The sequence below is a fragment of the Mobula hypostoma genome, chromosome 10 (assembly GCF_963921235.1).
Source record: "Mobula hypostoma chromosome 10, sMobHyp1.1, whole genome shotgun sequence".
Classification (NCBI taxonomy): Eukaryota; Metazoa; Chordata; class Chondrichthyes; order Myliobatiformes; family Myliobatidae; genus Mobula; species Mobula hypostoma.
The window spans coordinates 108659817-108681223 of record NC_086106.1 but is presented as its reverse complement, the minus strand read 5'-3'; the positions used below and the strand labels follow the sequence as shown (position 1 = coordinate 108681223).

At 43.0% G+C, this 21407-nt stretch overlaps 1 protein-coding gene across 1 annotated transcript in view; it reads right to left on the bottom strand.

The window, feature by feature from the left end:
* Window positions 1-12754: 12754 nt before the first annotated feature.
* LOC134353398 (retinal guanylyl cyclase 2-like) overlaps window positions 12755-21407 on the bottom strand; it is a 39206-nt gene continuing 30553 nt past the window's right edge. Inside the window, exons 14-18 of the mRNA XM_063061425.1 lie at window positions 21204-21378; window positions 16724-16822; window positions 15926-16020; window positions 15735-15820; window positions 12755-13288 (exon numbers count right to left, since the gene is read on the bottom strand). Coding sequence (XP_062917495.1) covers window positions 13099-13288; window positions 15735-15820; window positions 15926-16020; window positions 16724-16822; window positions 21204-21378 — 645 coding nt within the window. The 3' untranslated portion in view covers window positions 12755-13098. The remainder of the gene's footprint in view (window positions 13289-15734; window positions 15821-15925; window positions 16021-16723; window positions 16823-21203; window positions 21379-21407) is intronic.

Below are 21407 nucleotides of genomic sequence, written 5' to 3'. Positions count from 1 at the left end.
GACAAAGGACCAAATGTGTGGTTAAAGAGTAATACCTTATAAGAGAAAAATAGGTAAGGTAACAGAAAAGTCTATTGAGGGAATTCCTTGTCACAAAATTTAGGGTCAAAAGTGGCAGGCAAAATATAAGCAAGGATGTAATATTGAGACTATCAAGCACTGGTGAGGCCTCTCTTGGAGTGTTGTGACAGTTTGATGCCCCTTATCTTAGAAAAGATGTGCTGACACTGGAAATGATTTCAGGATTGAATGGCTTGTTGTATGAAGAATGTCTGCTGGCTCTGTGCCTCTGTTTACTGGAATTCAGAATAATGAGGGGTGATCTCATTGAAACCTATCTGCTCATGAAAGGCCTCGATAGTGTGGATGTGGAGAGGATGTTTCCTATGGTGGGCTAGTCTCGGACCAGAGGACGCAGCCTCAGAATAGAGGGACGTCTTTTTGGTACAGAAATGAGGAGGAATTTCTTTAGCCAGTGAGCCAGTCTGTGGAATTCATTGCTACAGGCGGCTGTGAAGACCAAGTCTTTATGCATATTTAAAGCAGAGGTTGATAGATTCTTGATTGGTCAGTGCATGAAAGGATACAGGGAGAAGGCAGGAGATTGGAGCTGAGAGGAAAATTGGATCAGCCATGATGAATTGGTGGAGTAGACTTGATGGGCCAAATGGCCTAATTCTGCTCCTATACCTTTTGGTCTCATGGTCTAAGATTCAGGTATGACACGAGTCTATAATTAGGAGAGTGCAAAAACAAATAGAATTCAACTCCTCACTAATGTAAAAATTAAGTAGGTAAATACCAAGTAAATGAGAATAGAAAAATAATAGCAGCTGAGTCGACTGTGATTGATCCTGCTCCAACAACCTTTTCCTTCAGAAATGGAATGAATGAGCTCTGGAATAAGTAAATAAGTTTGCTCCTTATGTGAGCCTCGATAAGGCCATTAATGAGTAATACAGATGGATTCTTCTCTGCATAGTCAAGTTCAAGAGTGAAGCTTTTTTTAATGTCAGGTTTTGTCACAAGATTGTCACAAATTGTTACAGAGGCGGCACGGTAGCAAAGTGGTTAGCACAACACTTTACGGTACAGGCGACCCAGGTTCAATTCCCGCCGCTCTTGCCGTGACTGTGTGAGCTTCCTCCAGGTGCTCCAGTTTTCCCACACAGCCCAAAGCCCTACTGTTAGTTGGTCCCATGACTAGGCCAGGATTAAAGTGGGGTATTGCTGGGCTCGAAGGGCCAGATGGGCCTATTCTGCACTGGATTTAATAAATAAAATGCTTTATGAAGTTTGCCTGACCCAGTCCTTCATGTTCATATATAGCTGCTCCAGAGTGCCAATCTCACTGGTCATTGGTACCCAGGGCTTCTAGCAGGACACTGAGGAAGCCCTGTTGTTAAAATATCCCTGGCACACTTTAAGGTCCAGCTAAGCAATGCCATCAGCTCCACAGGTTATGAAAGTTGTAGGTGAACTGTTAATAGGTTTTAGATGTCTTTGACACTTAAATTACTAAAATTGAGCTAGTTAAAGTTAATAGGTAGTGGACAAAAATAACAAAAATAAAGCTAACCTTAATCACCTAAAACCACTTAAATAATTTTTCATTCTACCTAATAACTTACAACTGTTGCTGATTGTGAGATCAGGCCTACAGGGATCTGAGAGAAAAGGAATCCCAGTTTAATGCTCGGGAATCCTCCGGAGACTGGGCTTTTCTGCTAGATTCAATGGGGAGTCCAGTGGCAGAATACGGTGACAGATACAGACAGGCCTTCTGTAATTGGCAACGTAAATGGACATTTGGGACTCATTTTCATTTAAACAACTAAATGCCAGCAGCTCGCTTTGGAGCCATAAGCAGCAGAGAGAGTGAGTTCTGGCCCAATGTAACGTAAGTAGCCATCCCACCTCTCCCGGAAGTTCCGGGAGTCTCCCGCATATTAATAGTGGCTCCCTCATGCCCGCAAATTATATACAATGTCCCGGAAATCAATTTTTTTGAGAGCAAGCAAGCGAGAGAGTGCAAGAACGAGAGAGAGAGCAACCATGAGAGAGAGAGAGAGAGAGAGAGAGAGCGCGAGAGCATGCCATGGCAGAGTGTTCCAAAAAAAGGAAAATATAAAACGTACGTCACCTGAGACTACACTGAAGTGTACCCCTGCCTAATAGGGGTCAAAAATAATGACAGTGTTGCTGGCTGCACTGTTTGCAACAGCGACTTTTCTATTGCCCATGTTGGGTTAAGACCGTAAAAGATGTGTTGAAGTGAGTTTAACAGGTGCCATTCATTCATTAGCATAGCTAATGTTATTTAAACTAGCTGGCTAGCTGCTAAGGAGCTACTCTATTGCAGACATCCCACCTCTCCCGGAAGGTCCGGGTGTCTCTCGCAAATTGATGATGCTACCTCCCTGAAATGAGTTTTTGCAGGCTGGGATGTCTGCATAAGATTTCAAAGTGGTTGTGATAAGTAGCATAAATTCTACATGGTGTTAAAGATTGGTTAATCCAAACAAAATCCTTAAATTGAGAATTTGTTCCAAAATCAATGTTTATATTAGTTTTATTTAGAATACATCACATTCAATCTATTTAGAAACTAATGTAAATTTTCCTGTAAATTCCAGAGTTTAAATTAATTTAAAACTTGATTGCAAAGTAGTCATGAGTGAAATAGGGTGATTTACTAATTGCTCAAACCATGATTTGATAAGGCTCCAGGTAATAAGCTTTCTTTTTCTCTTTCTTCAGTAGATCGCAATACACAAATCCCTGGACAACAAGGGCAAAAACATACCCAATGTCACCCTCCCCCAGATGACCACCTTCATGTGTGGCTGCACCAGGCACTGTGTGGAACCCAAAGAGACTTGGCTGGCACCAGGGCAGGAATGGATTCTCAATATTCCTGGATTTCAGTGCTTTAAATGGAATGGGGGGGAGAGGGGAGGAGGGGTGGCATTACTGGTCAGGGATACTATTACAGCTACAGAAAGGGTGGGTAATGTAGCAGGATCCTCTTTTGAGTCAGTATGGGTAGAAGTCAGGAAGAGGAAGGGAGCAGTTACTCTATTGGGTGTATTCTATAGGCCCCCTGGTAGCAGCAGAGATACTGAGGAGCAGATTGGGAGGCAGATTTTGGAAAGGTGCAAAAATAACAGGGTTGTTATCATGGGTGACTTTAACTTCCCTAATATTGATTGGCACCTGATTAGTTCCGATGGTTTAGACGGGACAGAGTTTGTTAAGTGTGTCCAGGACGGACTCCTGTCACAGTATGTTGACTAGGGGAATGCCATACTAGATCTAGTATTAGGTAATGAACCGGGTCAGGTCACAGATCTCTCAGTGGGTGAGCATCTGGGGGACAGTGACCACTGCTCCCTGGCCTTTAACATTATCATAGAAAAGGTTAGAATCAGAGAGGACAGGAAAATTTTTCATTGGGGAAGGGCAAATTATGAGGCTATAAGGCTAGAACTTGCGGGTATGAATTGGGATGATGTTTTTGCAGGGAAATGTACTATGGACATGTGGTCGATGTTTAGAGATCTCTTGCAGGATGCTAGGGATAAATTTGTCCCGGTGAAGAAGATAAAAAATGGTAGGGTGAAGGAACCATGGCTGACAAGTGAGGTGGAAAATCTAGTCAGTTGGAAGAAGGCAGCATACATGAGGTTTAGGAAGCAAGGATCAGATGGGTCTATTGAGGAATATAGGGTAGCAAGAAGGGAGCTTAAGAAGGGGCTGAGGAGAGCAAGAAGGGGGCATGAGAAGGCCTTGGCGAGTAGGGTAAAGGAAAACCCCAAGGCATTCTTCAATTATGTGAAGAACAAAAGGATGACAGGAGTGAAGATAGGACCGACTAGAGATAAAGGTGGGAAGGTGTGCCTGGAGGCTGTGGAAGTGAGCGAGGTCCTCAATGAATACTTCTCTTCGGTATTCACCAATGGGAGGGAACTTGATGATGATGAGGACAACATGAGTCAGGTTGATGTTCTGGAGCATGTTGATATTAAGGGAGAGGAGGTGCTGGAGTTGTTAAAATATATTAGGACTGATAAGTCCCCGGGGCCTGACGGAATATTCCCCAGGCTGCTCCATGAGACAAGGGAAGAGATTGCTGAGCCTCTGGCTAGGATCTTTATGTCCTCGTTGTCCACGGGAATGGTACTGGAGGATTGGAGGGAGGCGAATGTTGTCCCCTTGTTCAAAAAACGTAGTAGGAATAGTCTGGGTAATTATAGATCAGCGAGCCTTACGACTGTGGTGGGAAAGCTGTTGGAAAAGATTCTTAGAGATAGGATCTGTGGCCATTTAGAGAATCATGGTCTGATCAGGGACAGTCAGCATGGCTTTGTGAAGGGCAGGTCGTGTCTAACAAGCCTGATAGAGTTCCTTGAGGAGGTGACCAGGCATATAGATGAGGGTCGTGCAGTGGATGTGATCTACATGGATTTTAGTAAGATATTTGACAAGGTTCCACACGGTAGGCTTATTCAGAGAGTCAGAAGGCATGGGATCCAGGGAAGTTTGGCCAGGTGGATTCAGAATTGGCTTGCCTGCAAAAAGCAGAGGGTCGTGGTGGAGGGAGTACATTCGGATTGGAGGGTTGTGACTAGTGGTGTCCCACAAGGATCGGGTCTGGGACCTCCACTTTTCGTGATTTTTATTAACGATCTGGATGGCGGGATAGAAGAGTGGGTTGGCAAGTTTTCAGATGACCCAAAGGTTGGTGGTGTTGTGGATAGTGTAGAGGATTGTCAAAGATTGCAGAGAGACATTGATAGGATGCAGAAGTGGGCTGAGAAGTGGCAGATGGAGTTCAACCCGGAGAAGTGTGAGGTGGTACACTTTGGAATGACAAACTCCAAGGCATAGTACAAAGTAAATGGCAGGATACTTGGTAGTGTGGAGGAGCAGAAGGATCTGGGGGTACATGTCCACAGATCCCTGAAAGTTGCCTCACAGGCAGATAGGGTAGTTAAGAAAGCTTGTGGAGTGTTAGCTTTCATAAGTCGAGGGATAGAGTTTAAGAGTCGAGGGGTAATGATGCAGCTCTGTAAAACTCTGGTTAGGCCACACTTGGAGTACTGTGCCCAGTTCTGGTTGCCTCACTATAGGAAGGATGTGGAAGCATTGGAAAGGGTACAGAGGAGATTTACCAGGATGCTGCCTGGTTTAGAGAGTATGCATTATCATCAGAGATTAAGGGAGCTAGGGCTTTACTCCCTGGAGAGAAGGAGGATGAGAGGAGACATGACAGAGGTGTACAAGTGTAAGGGGTTTCTTCTTTTATGTTACTGCGAAGGCTAACAAAATGGCTTCTTTGTTATGTTACAACTAAAATGGCTTTTCTGTAATAATAACTGCAATGTAAGGAGTTCTCTCTCTCTCTGTCTGCTTGTTTGGGTTATATTATTGATAAGGGAGGGAACGAACCAATTGGGATAGATGTTATTCTTTCTTGTGTGTCTGTAAGCTATTGTGTTTCGCGGGCTTTGGCGCAGAAGGCGTAATGGGGACAGAGAGAGGAGACGTGATGCTGTGACCCTGAGTGGGAGTCCGAGGCCCAGGGTCTTCGGTGAGGAGAGGAGACGAATACAAACTCATGTGGAGCATCTGGTCGACCACCGTGGTTGGTCCCAGGCGGTGGGTCGAGGGGGTCGGAGGGGATCGAATGGTGGAAAGAAGACTCCATTAATTGAGCTCCAACGGTTGTGCACGAAGTGGTTGAACTTTGATAAGTTTGGCGCCTTTTATATTTTATCTCTATTAATTACATAGTTCCAGTAAGATCTATAAAGTGTAATCATTTAATTGCATATGGTGTATTGTCTGGCGGGGCCAAAGGCTGCTCGCCCTAGACGAAAGCGAGCTGAGCAAGCCTGAGGCTTACCGGGGGCTACACAAGATATTAAGAGGAGTAGATAGGAATAGACAGCACCTCTTCCCCAGGGCACCACTGCTCAATACAAGAGGACATGGCTTTAAGGTAAGGGGTGGGAAGTTCAAGGGAGATATTAGAGGAAGGTTTTTTACTCAGAGTGGTTGGTGCGTGGAATGCACTGCCTGAGTCAGTGGTGGAGGCAGATATACTAGTGAAGTTTAAGAGACTACTAGACAGGTATATGGAGGAATCTAAGGTGGGGGGGTTATATGGGAGGCAGGGTTTAAGGGACGGCACAACATTGGGGGCCGAAGGGCCTGTACTGTGCTGTACTATTCTATGTTCTATGCTCAAATACGTGTGCACCAAGTGCCAAGGTTCTATTTATCCCCAGTGTTGCAAAGGATGGGTCTGGCTCCATTGTCGCGCAATGTCCCAGTCAGCTGAGTTCCCTGGTTGGGAGAGGCTGCGGGCCCACACGTACACCTGCTACATATACTTCCAGTTCTTGGTCCTCAATGGTGACTGATCCCTGCTTCAGTTTCTCAATGTGTGGAAGCTCAGCTCTTGGCAGACGTGGTCCATAGACATTGGCCTATACCACTATGCCATTGACTCTATGTGATGTACCCTTTCCAGTGGGAGTTTCCTCAAGTCTGTTGATATTGTCCCATGCAAGATTGGGGAAGACATGAGGCTTGATGGAGGCTGGAAGTACAGCTCTCTGTTTGGAGGCTGTTGCTAGCTTTTGGAGACACAGAGCAGTGTCATTCTCTTCAAGTTGGGAGTAAGACACCCCATGCCCAAGCCTGTTCAGTGTTTGGATGAGCTCAGTGTTACCCGTCTGTGTTTTTACTGCATAAGGAAGTAGAAAGTGCTTTGGTGATTTATGTTGACCACATGTCAGAGCTACCACCACTGCAATGCTATCACATATTTTCTAGCACTAGGGGTGTATACCTTGCCAAAAATCACTATAAGAATTAGTCCCCCCAGATGGTACCGGTGGTCCAAATCTGGGGTCCTGGCTCACGGACTGCTTCACCAACCTCTCAACTGCCCTCCAAGAGAAGGTGTCACATAAACAAAGCACACAGAGGAGCTGCTGGATATTGGAAGTTGGAGTCAGTATGCTGAGGCAGGTAACTGTGATAATCAGAGCTTGCTCAATCTTCCCCAATGTGTCCTTGGTCTACAGTGAACTAAGATGCAGAACAGTAAGCAGGAAAGACAGAGAGATCTACGAAAGTACCATCTGGTCCTACTCAGACTGTGCACCTGTGCACCATTGTACACACGTGATCAAATATCCAGTACTAGGCAGTGTTGTCACATCTATTTAAACACTGGGCAGACCTGGCCAGAAAAAAAACCAAATCCCTTACTTTCTAGTCCAGGTGACTCCACACAGCGGTGAGGTCATGGACAGTATACAGATTACAGAGGTGTTTGCTGTCCTCAGGTAAGCTAGGCTGGAGAAATCCCCAGGGCCTGGCAAGGTGTCCTCTTGGACGCTGTGAGAGGCTAGTGCAGAAATTGCAGGGGCCCTAGCAGAAATATTTAAAACGTCCTTAGCAACAGGTGAGGTGTCAGAGGATTGGAAAAAAGCTAATGTTATTCTGTTGTTTTCAGAAAAGCTCTAAAAATAAGCCAGGAAATTATAGGCTGGTGACCCTGATTTTAGTAATGGATAAATTATTGGAAAGTGTTCCAAGGGACTGAATATATAAGTATTTGTATAGACAAGGACTGATTAGAGATAGTCAACATGGCGTTTTGCTTGCTAGATCATGTCAAACCAATCTTACAGAGTTTTTCGAGAAATTTATCAGGAAAGTTGATGAAGGCCAGGCAGTGGATGTTGTCTTCATGGACCTTAGCAAGGTATTTGACAAGGTCCTGTAATTTGGAGTATTATGTGCAGTTCTGGTCATCTACCTACAGGAAAGATATCAATAAGATTGAAAGAATGCAGAGAAAACTTACAAGGATTTTACCAACACTAGAGGACCTGAGTTATAGTGAAAGGTTGAATTGGTTAAGACCTTTTTCTCTAGAGTGTAGGAGAATGAGGGGAGATTTGATTGAGATATCCAAAATTATGAGGGGTATAGATACAATAAATGCAAGCAGGCTTTTACCACTGATGTTGGGTAAGACCAGAATTAGAGGTCATTGATTAAGCGTCAAAGGTGAAATGTTTAAGGGGAGCATGGTGGGGGGGGAATCTTCTTCAATCAGAGGATGGTGAGAATGTGGAACGAGCTGCCAGCCGAATTTTTGTATTCGGGTTCCATTTCAATATTTAAGAGAAGTTGGATAGGGACGTGGATGGGAGCAGTATGGAGGGCTATAGTCCAGTTGCAGGTTGATGGAACTAAGCAGATTAATAGTCTGGCATGGACTAGATGGGCTGAAGGGCCTGTTCCTGTCTGTGGTGTTCTATGACACCCCAGGTCTTTTATGTTGGTCCTTCAGCACCCACTTATCTTCCAGTCCAGGTGACACCACACCGAACCAACTAGATGTGGATACTTCTGTCAGAAGCATGGTAAGGCTGAAACAGTGTGAGTTCAAGTCCCTCATCCCCAGCATACTATCAACTAACATCCTGGGCGTGGGGAACAACGTTGACGTACTAAGAGCGAGACTGATCTACCAAAGAGAACTGAGGGACTGCTGAGTGCTAAGTCTTGTCGAAACGTGGCTCACACTCACTCCACCCGACTGCGTCATACAACCTGAAGGCTCCTCAATTCATTGGATGGGCCCTACAGCTCTTGATTATATCAAAGGTGCGGATGTTGAGAAGGTTGAGAGCTTCAACTTCCTAGGGGTGAAGATCACCGATAGCTTGTCTTAGTCCAACTGTATAGACGGCTAAGTGCCTCCTATTCCTCAGGAAGCTAAAGAAATTTGGCAAGTCCTCTTTGACCCTTTCCATTTTTATTGATGCACCATAGGAAGCATCCTATCTGGATGCATCACGGATTGTTATGGCAGCTACTCTGCCCATAATCACAAGGATCTGCAGAGAGTTGTGGGCACAGTTCAGCATATCACGGAGACCAGCCTCTTCTCCATGTGCTCTATGTACAGCTCTTGCCACCCCAGTAAAGCAGAGAGCATAATCAGAGACCCCACCCACCCTGGTCGTGCTCTGCTCTCCCTCCTCCCATGGAGAAGAAGATACAAAAGTCTGAAAGCATGTATCACCAGGCTCAAGAACAGCTTCTGTCCTACTGTTATAAGACTATTGAATGATACCCTCGTACACTAAGATGGTCTCTTGAAGTCAGTTTACCTGACTAGGACTTTGCACCTTATTGACAATCTGCAGTGCATTTTCTTTGTAACTCTTAACACTTAACTCTGCGCTCTGTTACTTTTGTACTACTTCAATAAAGTGCTGAATTGATGTATATGAACAGTATGCAAGACAAGTTTTTAATTGTACCTTGGTACACATGACAACAATAAACCAAGTTAGCAGTATCACAAACATAACTAAAACTATCAGCAAATCTTCAAAAGAAATTTAGGAGAGGAATAACCATTGCTATTTATCTAGATTATAAAGACACGCAGTCCTCTTTTATTGTCATTTAGTAATGCATGCATTAAGAAATGATACAATATTTCCTCCGGTGTGATATCGGAAAACACAGGACAGACTAAGACTGAAAAAACTAACAACTATCATTGAAAAAGCAAAATGACAAATTTCTTAAATAATACAACTGCCTCCTATTTGTATTAAAGTAGTTTTACTGCTGCTGGCAATTCTTGAACAGAACAATTCAAGAACATTTCTCACATAAGTGATATGAAGAGCATGAAGTTAGCAGTCAGAAAAAAAACTTTGGTTTTAAACTTTATTGGAATACATTGTTTAAAATCAGTGAGATGAAGTTTAAGAAGTTCACACATTAATTTACAATATTATTATTCACATTTTCTTACAACATTTTCAGTGCAGACACACAGGATGTGACAGTACATTGTTCAATATACATTTGACAGGAAAGGAAAAGAAACATTCCGAAAAGAGAATGAAATTATTTTCGAACTTTAGCTCCTAAAAGTAGTGTGATTAATTTCATTGGAACATGATTGGGAAAAGTTTAGAGCAGGGGTTCCCAGACTTTTTTTATGCCATGGACCAATACCATTAATCAAGGGGTCTGAGGACTCCAGGTTGGGAACCCCTAGTTTAGAGGAACTGGGTCAAATGCGGGAAAATGGGACCAGCTTAGATAGACATCTTGGTCAGCATGGATAAATTGAGCCAAGAGCCCATTTCGTGCTGTATTACTCAATGACTCTACACTCTATCACTTTGACATGCAATCCTGAATCAAACTTGCTCTTCTCTATCACTGACATTGATAATTCCACTCTCCCAAGATTTTTGAACTACATTCCAACCATATTATATTCTACCCCCTTAAATGATGCCTCAACGATATATATTACTTTTTGCTTAAGTCAAACAGTCACTACGTGACTTTGCAAATTTCCTCATGATTGGAAGTAATTTTAGGAAGTTAGGAAGTGATTTTTAAAATTAATTCATGTTATTTATAATTCACATTTAAGAAATATTACTTCCGGAAATTCTATGCAGTTAACGTCAAAACGTGTTGAAGAACTAAAGTTTTGGGAATGATCTTTGCTGCTTGACTGTGATCCTTTCCCTTATACTTTGCTGGATAAAGCAAGGAGAACTGCTTGGTACTACATTAAGCATCTTCATTACTCCTGTACAATTATCTGGTTTTAGATGCCTGAGTAATATACTTTACAACATTTAATATTAAGTCTTACTGGGTATAACCTACAATGCTACCTACAACTACTTTTCAATGTAAATAACAGTTAGCTTTCCTCTTAATAACACACAACAATAGCAATCGGAGGAAGTTGACCTTCAGTATAAAAGAAGATTACAGGCAAACTTAAACAATTTTCCATCGTGTGTGTATCATTCAATGTACTTTAGAGACCGGTGCTCAACAAGGATTATAATTCTATTTTCCAGTGTTACTGACAGCTCAGGGTACAATGCAAAGGTCTTAGTAAAACAACACACCATTTGAGTCATACTAGTTGATGTTTAGAAAACTTTCTAACAAGTAAAACTTGGTCCTGCAGACTGTTGGAAGCCTTAGGTCTTCTGAAGATTACATATTCAGACCGAAGATGTCTCTCTTATAATACTGGATGCCTTTCCTTAATCAGTGAGATCAAACGTATTATTCTAGCAATATGTAGCAGGTAATTTTTTATAGTTATTGTTTCTATGGAAATGTGTTTTTAACTTTCCTCCAAGATTACTTTAATGATCTAGTCCTTAATGGTTTATCCACAGCAATGACCCTAACACAATTAAGAATAACCTTCTCCAATGTCCTTTTTAATCAGCTGATGGGCTCACAGTAAGAGGATGAGGATTAGGGTTAGCATCTGTGAAGCTTTCTCTGTTCTCCTTTGGGAGCGGTGCTGCTCTACGTTGGTGTGTTTATCTTTTTCATAACTGCAAGAAAGGACAAGAAGAGTTAAACTATAGTCTATTACCATTAGTTCAATCAAGCGCTTAATTTTAAGCATTATAAGAGCTTGTAGGTTCTGGAATCTGGAACAACATACGAGATGCTAGAGGAACTCAGTGGGTGCAGCAACATCAATGCAAGGAAACAGACCGGCAAAGTTTCAGCTCCAGATCCTTCACCTGGACGTTTAGTTGAAGGGTCTCAACCAGAAACATCAACTGTCTGCCTCCCTCCATAAAGGCCTGTGGAGTTCCTCCTGAATCTGTCATGTTCTAAGTTTTCATCCTCAGAATATCATCCAGATTGATTACTGTCTTCCAGTTTGCCAGCATTCACATAATTAATAGCAATAGGAGAAAATAGATGACAGTTTTTTTAAAATAACCACAGGAGGCTCTAAATCGCTGTCAACATTCACTGTCATCATATGGAGAACACAGTAAGAGAGTTGAGTACAGCAAGATTAACGGTAACATTATTAACAAGGACATCTGTTCAAGCATTTTGGAGAGAGGTTAAATACTGGGCAAGACAATATTCTTGGAATGATTCAACGGATCACTTACATCCACCTGGGAAAGATCCAAACAAATCGAGTGAATATTTGATCGGGAAGATGATACTAGTGACTAGGCAACACTCCCCTGCACTGCTCCACAGCACCAGCTGGGATTATGTTTTCAAGTGGGGTCTGAAACATTCATAACCAAAGCAAAACTTAGTGGAACCAAAGGATAAGCAAGTATTGAGATTGAAAATGGACCTTTCTGTTTTATGGGGAGATGGCATTACAATGGGGTTGAGAAGCATAATAAATCATCATGAGACGCATAATAAATGGCAGGGCAGACTCAATGGGCTGAATAGCCTAATTCTGCTCCTGTGTCTTATGGTCTTATGTCTAATATTGAGGATTAGCTTTGTGGACAGATATTATACAACCAATGAATCTGTCTGATCTAAAAATAAATGTTCCATTGAACCTGAATCTTCCCTGAAGTTGTCACTGGACCCCTCACACATAATAAAACCAGAATTTTTTTGGCATACTCAGGCAGTATCTAAGGAAAGAGAATGAGATTTACCATTTTACATCAAAGGCCCTTCAGCAGAACAGGACAAGAAGAAAGCAAATTGGAGAGAGAGTGAGAGAGAGGGATAGATAAGGTACGGGGAAGATCGTTGATATTGTGAAGCCAGGGTTGCAAGGGAGGTAAGGCATAGACGTAGTTATCTGGTTGACAGATTTTATCAGTGCCTTCATCCTGCTAAGTTAACTCTGTTTCTCCTTCCTCACAGATGCTGTCTGACCTGCTGAATGTTTCCAATATTTTCCGATTTTGCTTCAGTTTTCTAACATCCACAGATTTTATAATTTCCTTTACACACAACGCCTGCTTCGCCCTCTGTCATACAGACATTGTTATAATAGAGCCAAGGCTGGGTTTCTCTGCTCAGGATTCTTGAATTGATCCTGACTAAGCTCAAATAGGGATGGATAATAAATGCTATAATTGGCTCTGATTTCAGCATTCCAAAACTGCATACGAACATAAGCCATTGATAAGGGAATCCGAACTCTTCAACCCTAAAACAATTTACCTGTTTAAATCCACCTAACAATGTACCTAAATGTAAGCAATGTACCTAAATGTAAGCAATGAAAATGGTTGGGATAGCTCTTCTGTCAGAAGATTTATATGGGAAAATACACAAAATGTAGAAGCTTATGCATTTGTAGAAATAAATTACCTGGGCAGTCTTTTTTTGCAGTTTTAATGCTTTCATTTTTTTGTATCTTGCCATTTCTTCCATCTGCAGACCGTGAGTACTTTGCCTAAATAAAAGCATGTTTAGTTGAGATGAGTTGTTGCTGGTCCTGGAGTTATTGTGCAATTTCTAGTACAGGTGGACGCCAAGTGGCCCACCATGTCCACTTGGAACAGAACAGTTCCTTCCTTCTTCACTGTCATCCACTCAGTTATATCTTAATATCATCTGAAAGTAACTCTGTAATGTTCACATAATTAAGTTCAAATCTTTGATATACATCACAAAACGCAAGTGGGACAGCATGAATTCTGAGGAACCCCCATTCAAACAGCCTACCAGTCCACAGAAACACCAACTCGGAGTCAACTAGGGATTCAACTCACTACTCTTCTTTGCATCATAGATACACAGAAAAACTATAGAAGCACAATACAGGCCCTTCAGTCCACAATGCTGTACCGAACATGTACTTACTTTAGAAATTACCTAGGGTTACCCATAGCCCTCTATTTTTCTAAGCTCCATGCACCTATCTGGGAGTCTCTTAAAAAAACCTTATCGTATCCGCCTCCACCACCTCGCCAGCAGCCCATTCCACATGCTCACCACTCTCTGAGCAAAAAACTTGCCCCTGACATCTCCTCTATACCTACTCCCCAGCACCTTGGAACTGTGCCCTCTCGTGTTAGCCATTTCAGCCCTGGGAAAAAGCCTCTGACTATCCACACAATCAATGCCTCACCTCGTCTTATACGTTTGTACATCTCTATTAGGCCACCTCTCATCCTCTATTGCTCCAAGAAGAAAAGGCCGAGTTCACTCAACCTATTCTCATAAGGCATGCTCCCCAATCCAGGCAACATCCTTGTAAATCTCCTCTGCACCCTTTATATAGTTTCCACATCCTTCCTGTAGTGAGTTGACCAGAACTGAGCACAGTACTCCAATTGGGGTCTGACCAGGGTCCTGTATGGCTGTAACATTACCTCTCAGCTCCTAAACTCAATCCCATGGTTGATGAAGGCCAATGCACCACATGCCTTCTTAACCATAGAGTCAACCTGCGCAGCAGCTTTGAGCGTCCTATGGACTCGGACCCCAAGATCCCTCTGATCCTCCACACCACCATCAATAGTATATTATGCCATCATATTTGACCTACCAAAATGAACCATCTTACACTTATCCAGGTTGAACTCCACCTGCCACTTCTCAGCCCAGTTTTGCATCCTATCAATGTCCCACTGTAACCTCTGACAGCCCTCCAGACTATCCACAACACCCCCAACCATTGTGTCATCAGCAAATTTACTAACCCTCCACTTCCTCATCCAGGTCATTTATAAAAATCACAAAGAGTAGGGGTCCCAGAACAGATCCCTGAGGCACACCACTGGTCACCGACCTCCATGCAGAATATGACTTATCTACAACCACTCTTTACCTTCTGTGGGCAAGCCAGTTCTGGATCCACAAAGCAATGTTCCCTTGGATCCCATGCCTCCTTACTTTCTCAATAAGCCTTGCATGGGGTACCTTATCAAATGCCTTGCTGAAATCCATATACACTACATCTACTGCTCTATCTTCATCAATGTCTTTAGTCACATCCTCAAAAAATTCAATCAGGCTCATAACGCATGACCTGCCTTTGACAAAGCCATGCTGACTATAATTTTATGATTTTATTTCCTTAATTAGCCTGTCACATATGACTTTGTTAAAATATTTATAAAGTGCATCAGAATCAGGTTTAAAATCACTGCGATATGTTGTGAAATATGTTGTTTTGTGGCAGCAGTACGTTACAGTACATAATAAAAAAACTATAAATTAAATATGTAGTGCAAAAAGAGGGCAAAGAAAAGAGAAAATAGTGACACGCACAAAAAGCTGGAGGAACTCAGCAGGCCAGGCAGCATCTATGGAAAAGAGTAAACAGTTGACGTTTCGGGCTGAAACCCTTCATGATGCAGGGTCCCATTCCAAAATGTTGACTGTTTACTCTTCTCAATAGATGCTGCCTGGCCTGCTGCGTTCCTCCAGCATTTTGTGGGTATTGCTTGGATTTCCAGCATCTGCAGATTTTCTCTTGTTCCTGGAAAAAAAATAGTGAGGTAGCATACATGGGTTTATTGTCCATTCAGAAATCGTATGGCGGAGGAGAAGAAACTGATCCTAAAATATCAAATAGGCTACCTTCATCAACTCTCGTTGTTGCCCAGACACAATTTTCCTATATAAGTCCTTGACCATGCATCTTTAAACAATCACTTAAAGGGCATTTCAGATTTTTTCCAGTTATTCACCTGCTACTAGATCTTTAATTAATCAGTCTATTCCCTTTTCACTTTTTAAATAATGGGGCCACATCATTAACCTTCCTGTCCTTTGACAACATGATGGTATTTAAAGAGGAGCTAAAAAATGGTGATCGGAACCTACAATATTCCTTACATTACTCTTGTTAAGGTACCGCCATGTAGACTTGACATTGTTACTTTACTTACCCGGGCTTCAGTTCTGGAGGCTTTGGCAAAGGCTTGGTAAAACCAACTTTCCCCACCAGCCAGTAGGTCTCATCAAAGTCTGTACCCTTTCAGCAAAGGACAGTGATACAGTATCAGTTACATTTTCAGCACCATTGAATCCAAAGTGAGGGAATCTTATCAGGAAACAGCGGAAATGAGCTGGTGCATACCTTCAGTTCAGCCTTCTCTCTTGGCTCCACGTTATAACCTTCATCCAGGCTTATAAGAATTTTAACAGTCGTGTGATTGACATGTATGCGATAGGCTACAAAATAATTGAAAGGTGTGTGACCTTTTTTGATGTTACTTCATTTCAATTAACTTACATCACCATGACCACCCCATTCCCCTCAGTACCCCTCTAGTGGAACTACATTCAATCAGCAAACAGAAAGCAAGACCGTGTCTTTTTTAATTTTTTAATTTTCTCTCTCATGAAGACTGTATTGTGCCTGATGGCTTGTTTTCTGTTGTTCATGGGTGAACTATTTACTACTATAAGGGTAGACAAATAGCTAAGGCATCACCAGCAATCCTCACCAAGTACCCTCTCTCCAGCAGAAGGCATTGGATAACAGTTGATGATAATTCCCAACATTAACTGAATTAAACCGCATGACAGAATCGAAAGATTGACCACTGAAACAGGGTGTACTGGAGTGTGAGCCTAGAAGGTTCTTACAGCTTAGTCATGTACTGGCTCTCACTGAGTCAAAGATGAGTCTACATGCTGTTCAAACAAGTTATCATTACTGAAGGCAGAAGTGACCTTCTGACAATCTCAAGATTCTCCCTTCATCTGCACTTTCTGAAACCTGAAAAGTAATTGCCAACCTAGAAGTCAAAGCAGGTTCTACATTCTAGTATTCTATAAATGCCCATTCTCAAACAAGTGATATGATATAAACTACACAGGAAATCAGAGACTTCTTGTCATGCTAATTAGTCAACTGAAGTGGGTCACTCACGTTGCCCTGTAGATTCCATACGAGAGGCTGTAGTGACAGTATCTCCGAAAAGACAATAGCGTGGCATAGTCAGACCCACAACTCCGGCAACTGATGGTCCTACAAAAGTCAACATATTTTCAAATCTACAGCAAAAACAGTGAAGGTGAAATTTCTTCTTTGAAAGTGAATAGGCAATAGCAAGATCTTGAGACTACACTGCGACTTCTCCCGATGTTCTGTATCTGGTATATTTAAGACAGAGGTTGGTAGATTCTTGATTGAGCAGGTCAGGAAGGATTACATGGAGAAGATAGGAGATTGGGGTGGAGAGGAAAATTGGATCAGCCATGATGAAATGGTGGAGCAGACGTGATGGGCCAAATGGCCTAATTCTGCTCCTATATCAAAAAAAAATGTGATAGGTGAAGCCAGGTGGGTGGGAAAGGTAAAGGGATGGAGAAGAAGGAATTTGATAGAAAAGCAGAGTGGATCATTGGAGAAAGGGAAGAAGGAGGGGCTCCAGGGGGAGGTGATAGGCAGGTGAGGAGGTGAGAGGCTAAAGATGAGAATGGAAGAAGAGGGAAGAACCAAAAAGAAGGAAAAATCGATGGTCATGCCATTAGGTTGGAGGCTATCTAGACACAATATGAGAAGTTTATCCTGAGAGTGGCCTCATCAATGCAGAAGAATAGGCCATGGAGTGATACACCAGAATGGGAATGGGATAGAAATTAAAATGGTTGGCCTCCGGGAAACTCCGCTTCTGGCGGATGGAGTGGCGGTGCCCGGCAAAGCGGTCACCCAATTTACATCAAGTCTCACCAATGTGGAACAGGCGGTGTTGGGAGCACCGGATACAATAGATGGCCCCAACAGATTCACAGGTGAAGTGTTACCTAATCTAGAAGGACTGTTTGGGGTTCTGAATGGAGGCGAGGGAGGAGGTGACTGGGCAGGTATAGTATTTCAGTCGCTTGCAGGGGTATATGTGCTAGGAGGGAGATTGGTGGGGAGAGACGAATGGACAAAGGAATCACAGGGGGAGCAATCTCTGTGGAATGGTAGGTGAGGACAAGAGGAACTCTGTCCCTGGGGTAAATACGGATGTCCAGGATATGGAGGAGATGAGAGTAAGGGCAATGTCAGTGGTGGTGGAAAATAAGCCCATTCTCCACTCATTTTCCTGTAACCCATTCTCTGTCACTCACTCACATGCAAAATGCTATCACATGCTCGTCATGCAGGGAATTTATTGTTGGTGTCCTGACCGATGTTTACCCTTCATTACCCATCTGGTCACTGTCACATTTGCCAGTTAACTGTTCCCAGACTGGCTGCTGGATTTATTCACCATATAAGGGACATGAAGCCTGATATAAAATTACGAGGTAGTTTAAAAAAAATTTCAATTTTACGTTGTCACTTTTGATTATGCTGCATATCAGGGACAATTTGACAAGGCGTAGGGCCTCACTAGCAGACGACATAGGCTGGGACATCAGAGCAATGATATTAGGGTTCTGTATCTCCATCTGTATGTCTCGAGTCTGGCAAGGTTATCCCCAGCATTTCATCCCAAAACTATAAGCCTTCCTCTTGACCAGTCATTCTTGCCATATTTTTAATATTTTTTTGCTATTTTGCTGTTTGTCCCATTCTCATCAGGGAAGAGACTATGCAGCATCCACACCAAAATCACTAGATTCAAAAATAGTTACTTCCCGCAAGACATCGGGCTGATCAAACACCTCCACCTATGAACCCACCCCACCACCACTATATATACATCAGCCACTCCTCTCCTCTCCTCCCTCAGCACCCTTCATCTCCCCCCATGCACTACTGCTTTACCTACATGAGGCTGAGTACAGGGCTATGATCGGAAACTTTGTCACATGGTGTGAGCAGAATTATCTGCAGCTTAATGTGAAAAAGACTAAGGAGCTGGTGGTAGACCTGAGGAGAGCTAAGGTACCGGCGACCCCTGTTTCCATCCAGGGGGTCAGGGTGGACATGGTGGAGGATTACAAATACCTGGGGATACGAATTGACAATAAACTGGACTGGTCAAAGAACACTGAGGCTGTCTACAAGAAGGGTCAGAGCCGTCTCTATTTCCTGAGGAGACTGAGGTCCTTTAACATCTGCCGGACGATGCTGAGGATGTTCTACGAGTCTGTGGTGGCCAGTGCGATCATGTTTGCTGTTGTGTGCTGGGGCAGCAGGCTGAGGGTAGCAGACACCAACAGAATCAACAAACTCATTCGTAAGGCCAGTGATGTTGTGGGGATGGAACTGGACTCTCTCACGGTGGTGTCTGAAAAGAGGATACTGTCTAAGTTGCATGCCATCTTGGTCAATGTCTCCCATCCACTACATAATGTACTGGTTGGGCACAGGAGTACATTCAGCCAGAGACTCATTCCACCGAGATGCAACACAGAGCGTCATAGAAAGTCATTCCTGCCTGTGGCCATCAAACTTTACAATTCCTCCCTTGGAGGGTCAGACACCCTGAGCCAATAGGCTGGTCCAGGACTTATTTCATAATTTACTGGCATAATTTACATATTACTATTTAACTATTTATGGATTTATTATTTATGGTGCAACTGTAACGAAAACCAATTTCCCCCGGGATCAATAAAGTATGACTATGACTACTATGACTACTATACCTACACTGACACAGTCACTGACCTACCCTGTTTTCATTTGCCCTGCAGCTACCTAAAAGAATTCCCCTTGCCAAGAGTCAGTCTGTCACTTCGTCGTTTCCTGCTAGTCACTTTATGTTTAGATACTCCTGTGCTAGAGCCCAGGAAGAAAAGGGTGAGCTGCCTCAACAACTATCACCCAGTGGCACTCAGATCTAATGTGATGAAGTGCTTTGTGAGATTGGTCATGACCAGAATCAACAGCTGCCTAAGCAAGGAACTGAACCCTCTGCAATTTGCCTATCGCCACAATCGGCCTACAGCAAATGCAATCTCAGTGGCTTTTCACTTGGCCTTGCCTCACCTGGACAGCAGTAATACCTATATCAGACTGCTGTTCATTGACTGTAGCTCAGCGTTCAGCACAATCATACTCTCAGTTATAACCAGCAAGCTCCAAAACCTGGGTCTCTGTACCACCCTCGGCAACTAGATCCGTGACTTCCTCACCCAGAAAACACTGTCTGTGCAGATCGGAAATAACCTTACTGACAATCAGCACTGGTGCACATTAAGGATGTTTATTTAGTCCACTGCTCTACTCTCTCTGCACCCATGATTACGTGGCTAGTCACAACCCGAACGGCATCTATACATTTGCCGATGACACAACCATTGTTGGCAGAATTGCAAATGGTGACAAGGGGGCATACAGAAGTGAGATAGATCAGTTGGTTCAGTGGTGTCGTAGCAGCAACCTTGCACTCAATGTCAGTAAGACCAACAAATTGATTGTGGACTTCAGGAAGGGGACGTGGAGGTAACACACATCAGTCCTCATCGAGGGATCAGCAGTAGAAAGGGTGAGCAGTTTCAAGTTCCTGGGAGTCAGCATCTTTAGGGATCTATCCTGGGCCCAACATATCGATGCAATTACAACGAAGACATGACAGCAGCTATATTTCATTAGGATTTTGAGGAGAACTGCTATGTCACCAAAGACACACAGATTTCTGCAGACATACCGTGGAGAGTGTTCCGACTGGTTGCATCACCATCTGGTATCGGAAAAAGCTGCAGGAAGTTGAAAGCCTGCCAGCTCCATCATGGGCACCAGCCTCCTGAGCATCCAGGACACCTTCAAAAGCCAATGCCTCAAAAAGGCAGCATCCATCATTAAGGAGCCCCATCACCCAGGACATGCCCTCTTCTCATTGCTACCATCGAGGAGGAGGTACAGGATCCTGAAGACACACACTCAATGTCTCAGGAACAGCTTCTTTCCCTCTGCCATCAGGTCTCTGAATGAACAATGAACCCACTAACGCTACCTGAGTATTTTATTTCTATCTTTTTGCACCACTTATTTAATTTAATTTTCTTTTTTATATATACTTCGTATTGTAATTTACAGTTTATATTATGTATGGCAATGGACTGCTGCTGCAAAACAACAAATTTTGTGACATATGCCAGTGATAATAAACCTGATTCTGACTTTATGTACATACAGTTGGTCTATGTATCTAAGTTAATCTTACATATATACAGCCAACTGGTTTATTGTACATTGAGGTTTACAGAAATGCTTTTATATTTATATTACTGTGTTCTTTATACTTTGTTTTTGTTACACTGCATCAGATCCAGAGTAACAATCACTTTCTTCTCCTTTACACTTGTGCCCTGAGGAATGATAATAAGCAATCTTGATCTTCCAACTGACATGAACTGATTCCCACTGCATGCAAAAATGGATGTGTAGCATCTACATTAACACTATGCAGTATTTGCATCAGGTCCTTCCCCAGTCACGATGTGACCCTACAGTGGCGGCTTACCGGAGTGCAGCCCTATCCTTATTCTGACTGGCACATCTGGCATATGCCTCATTTTAAAGGTGCCCACTGAGCTCAGGATATCCAGAGACATATTTGCAATTTCAGCTGCATGTCTGTTCCCGTTCCGCTTTGGAAGGCCAGAGGCAACCATGTAAGCATCCCCAATTGTTTCCACCTGCGGAGAAAACACAAAGATTTTAGCAT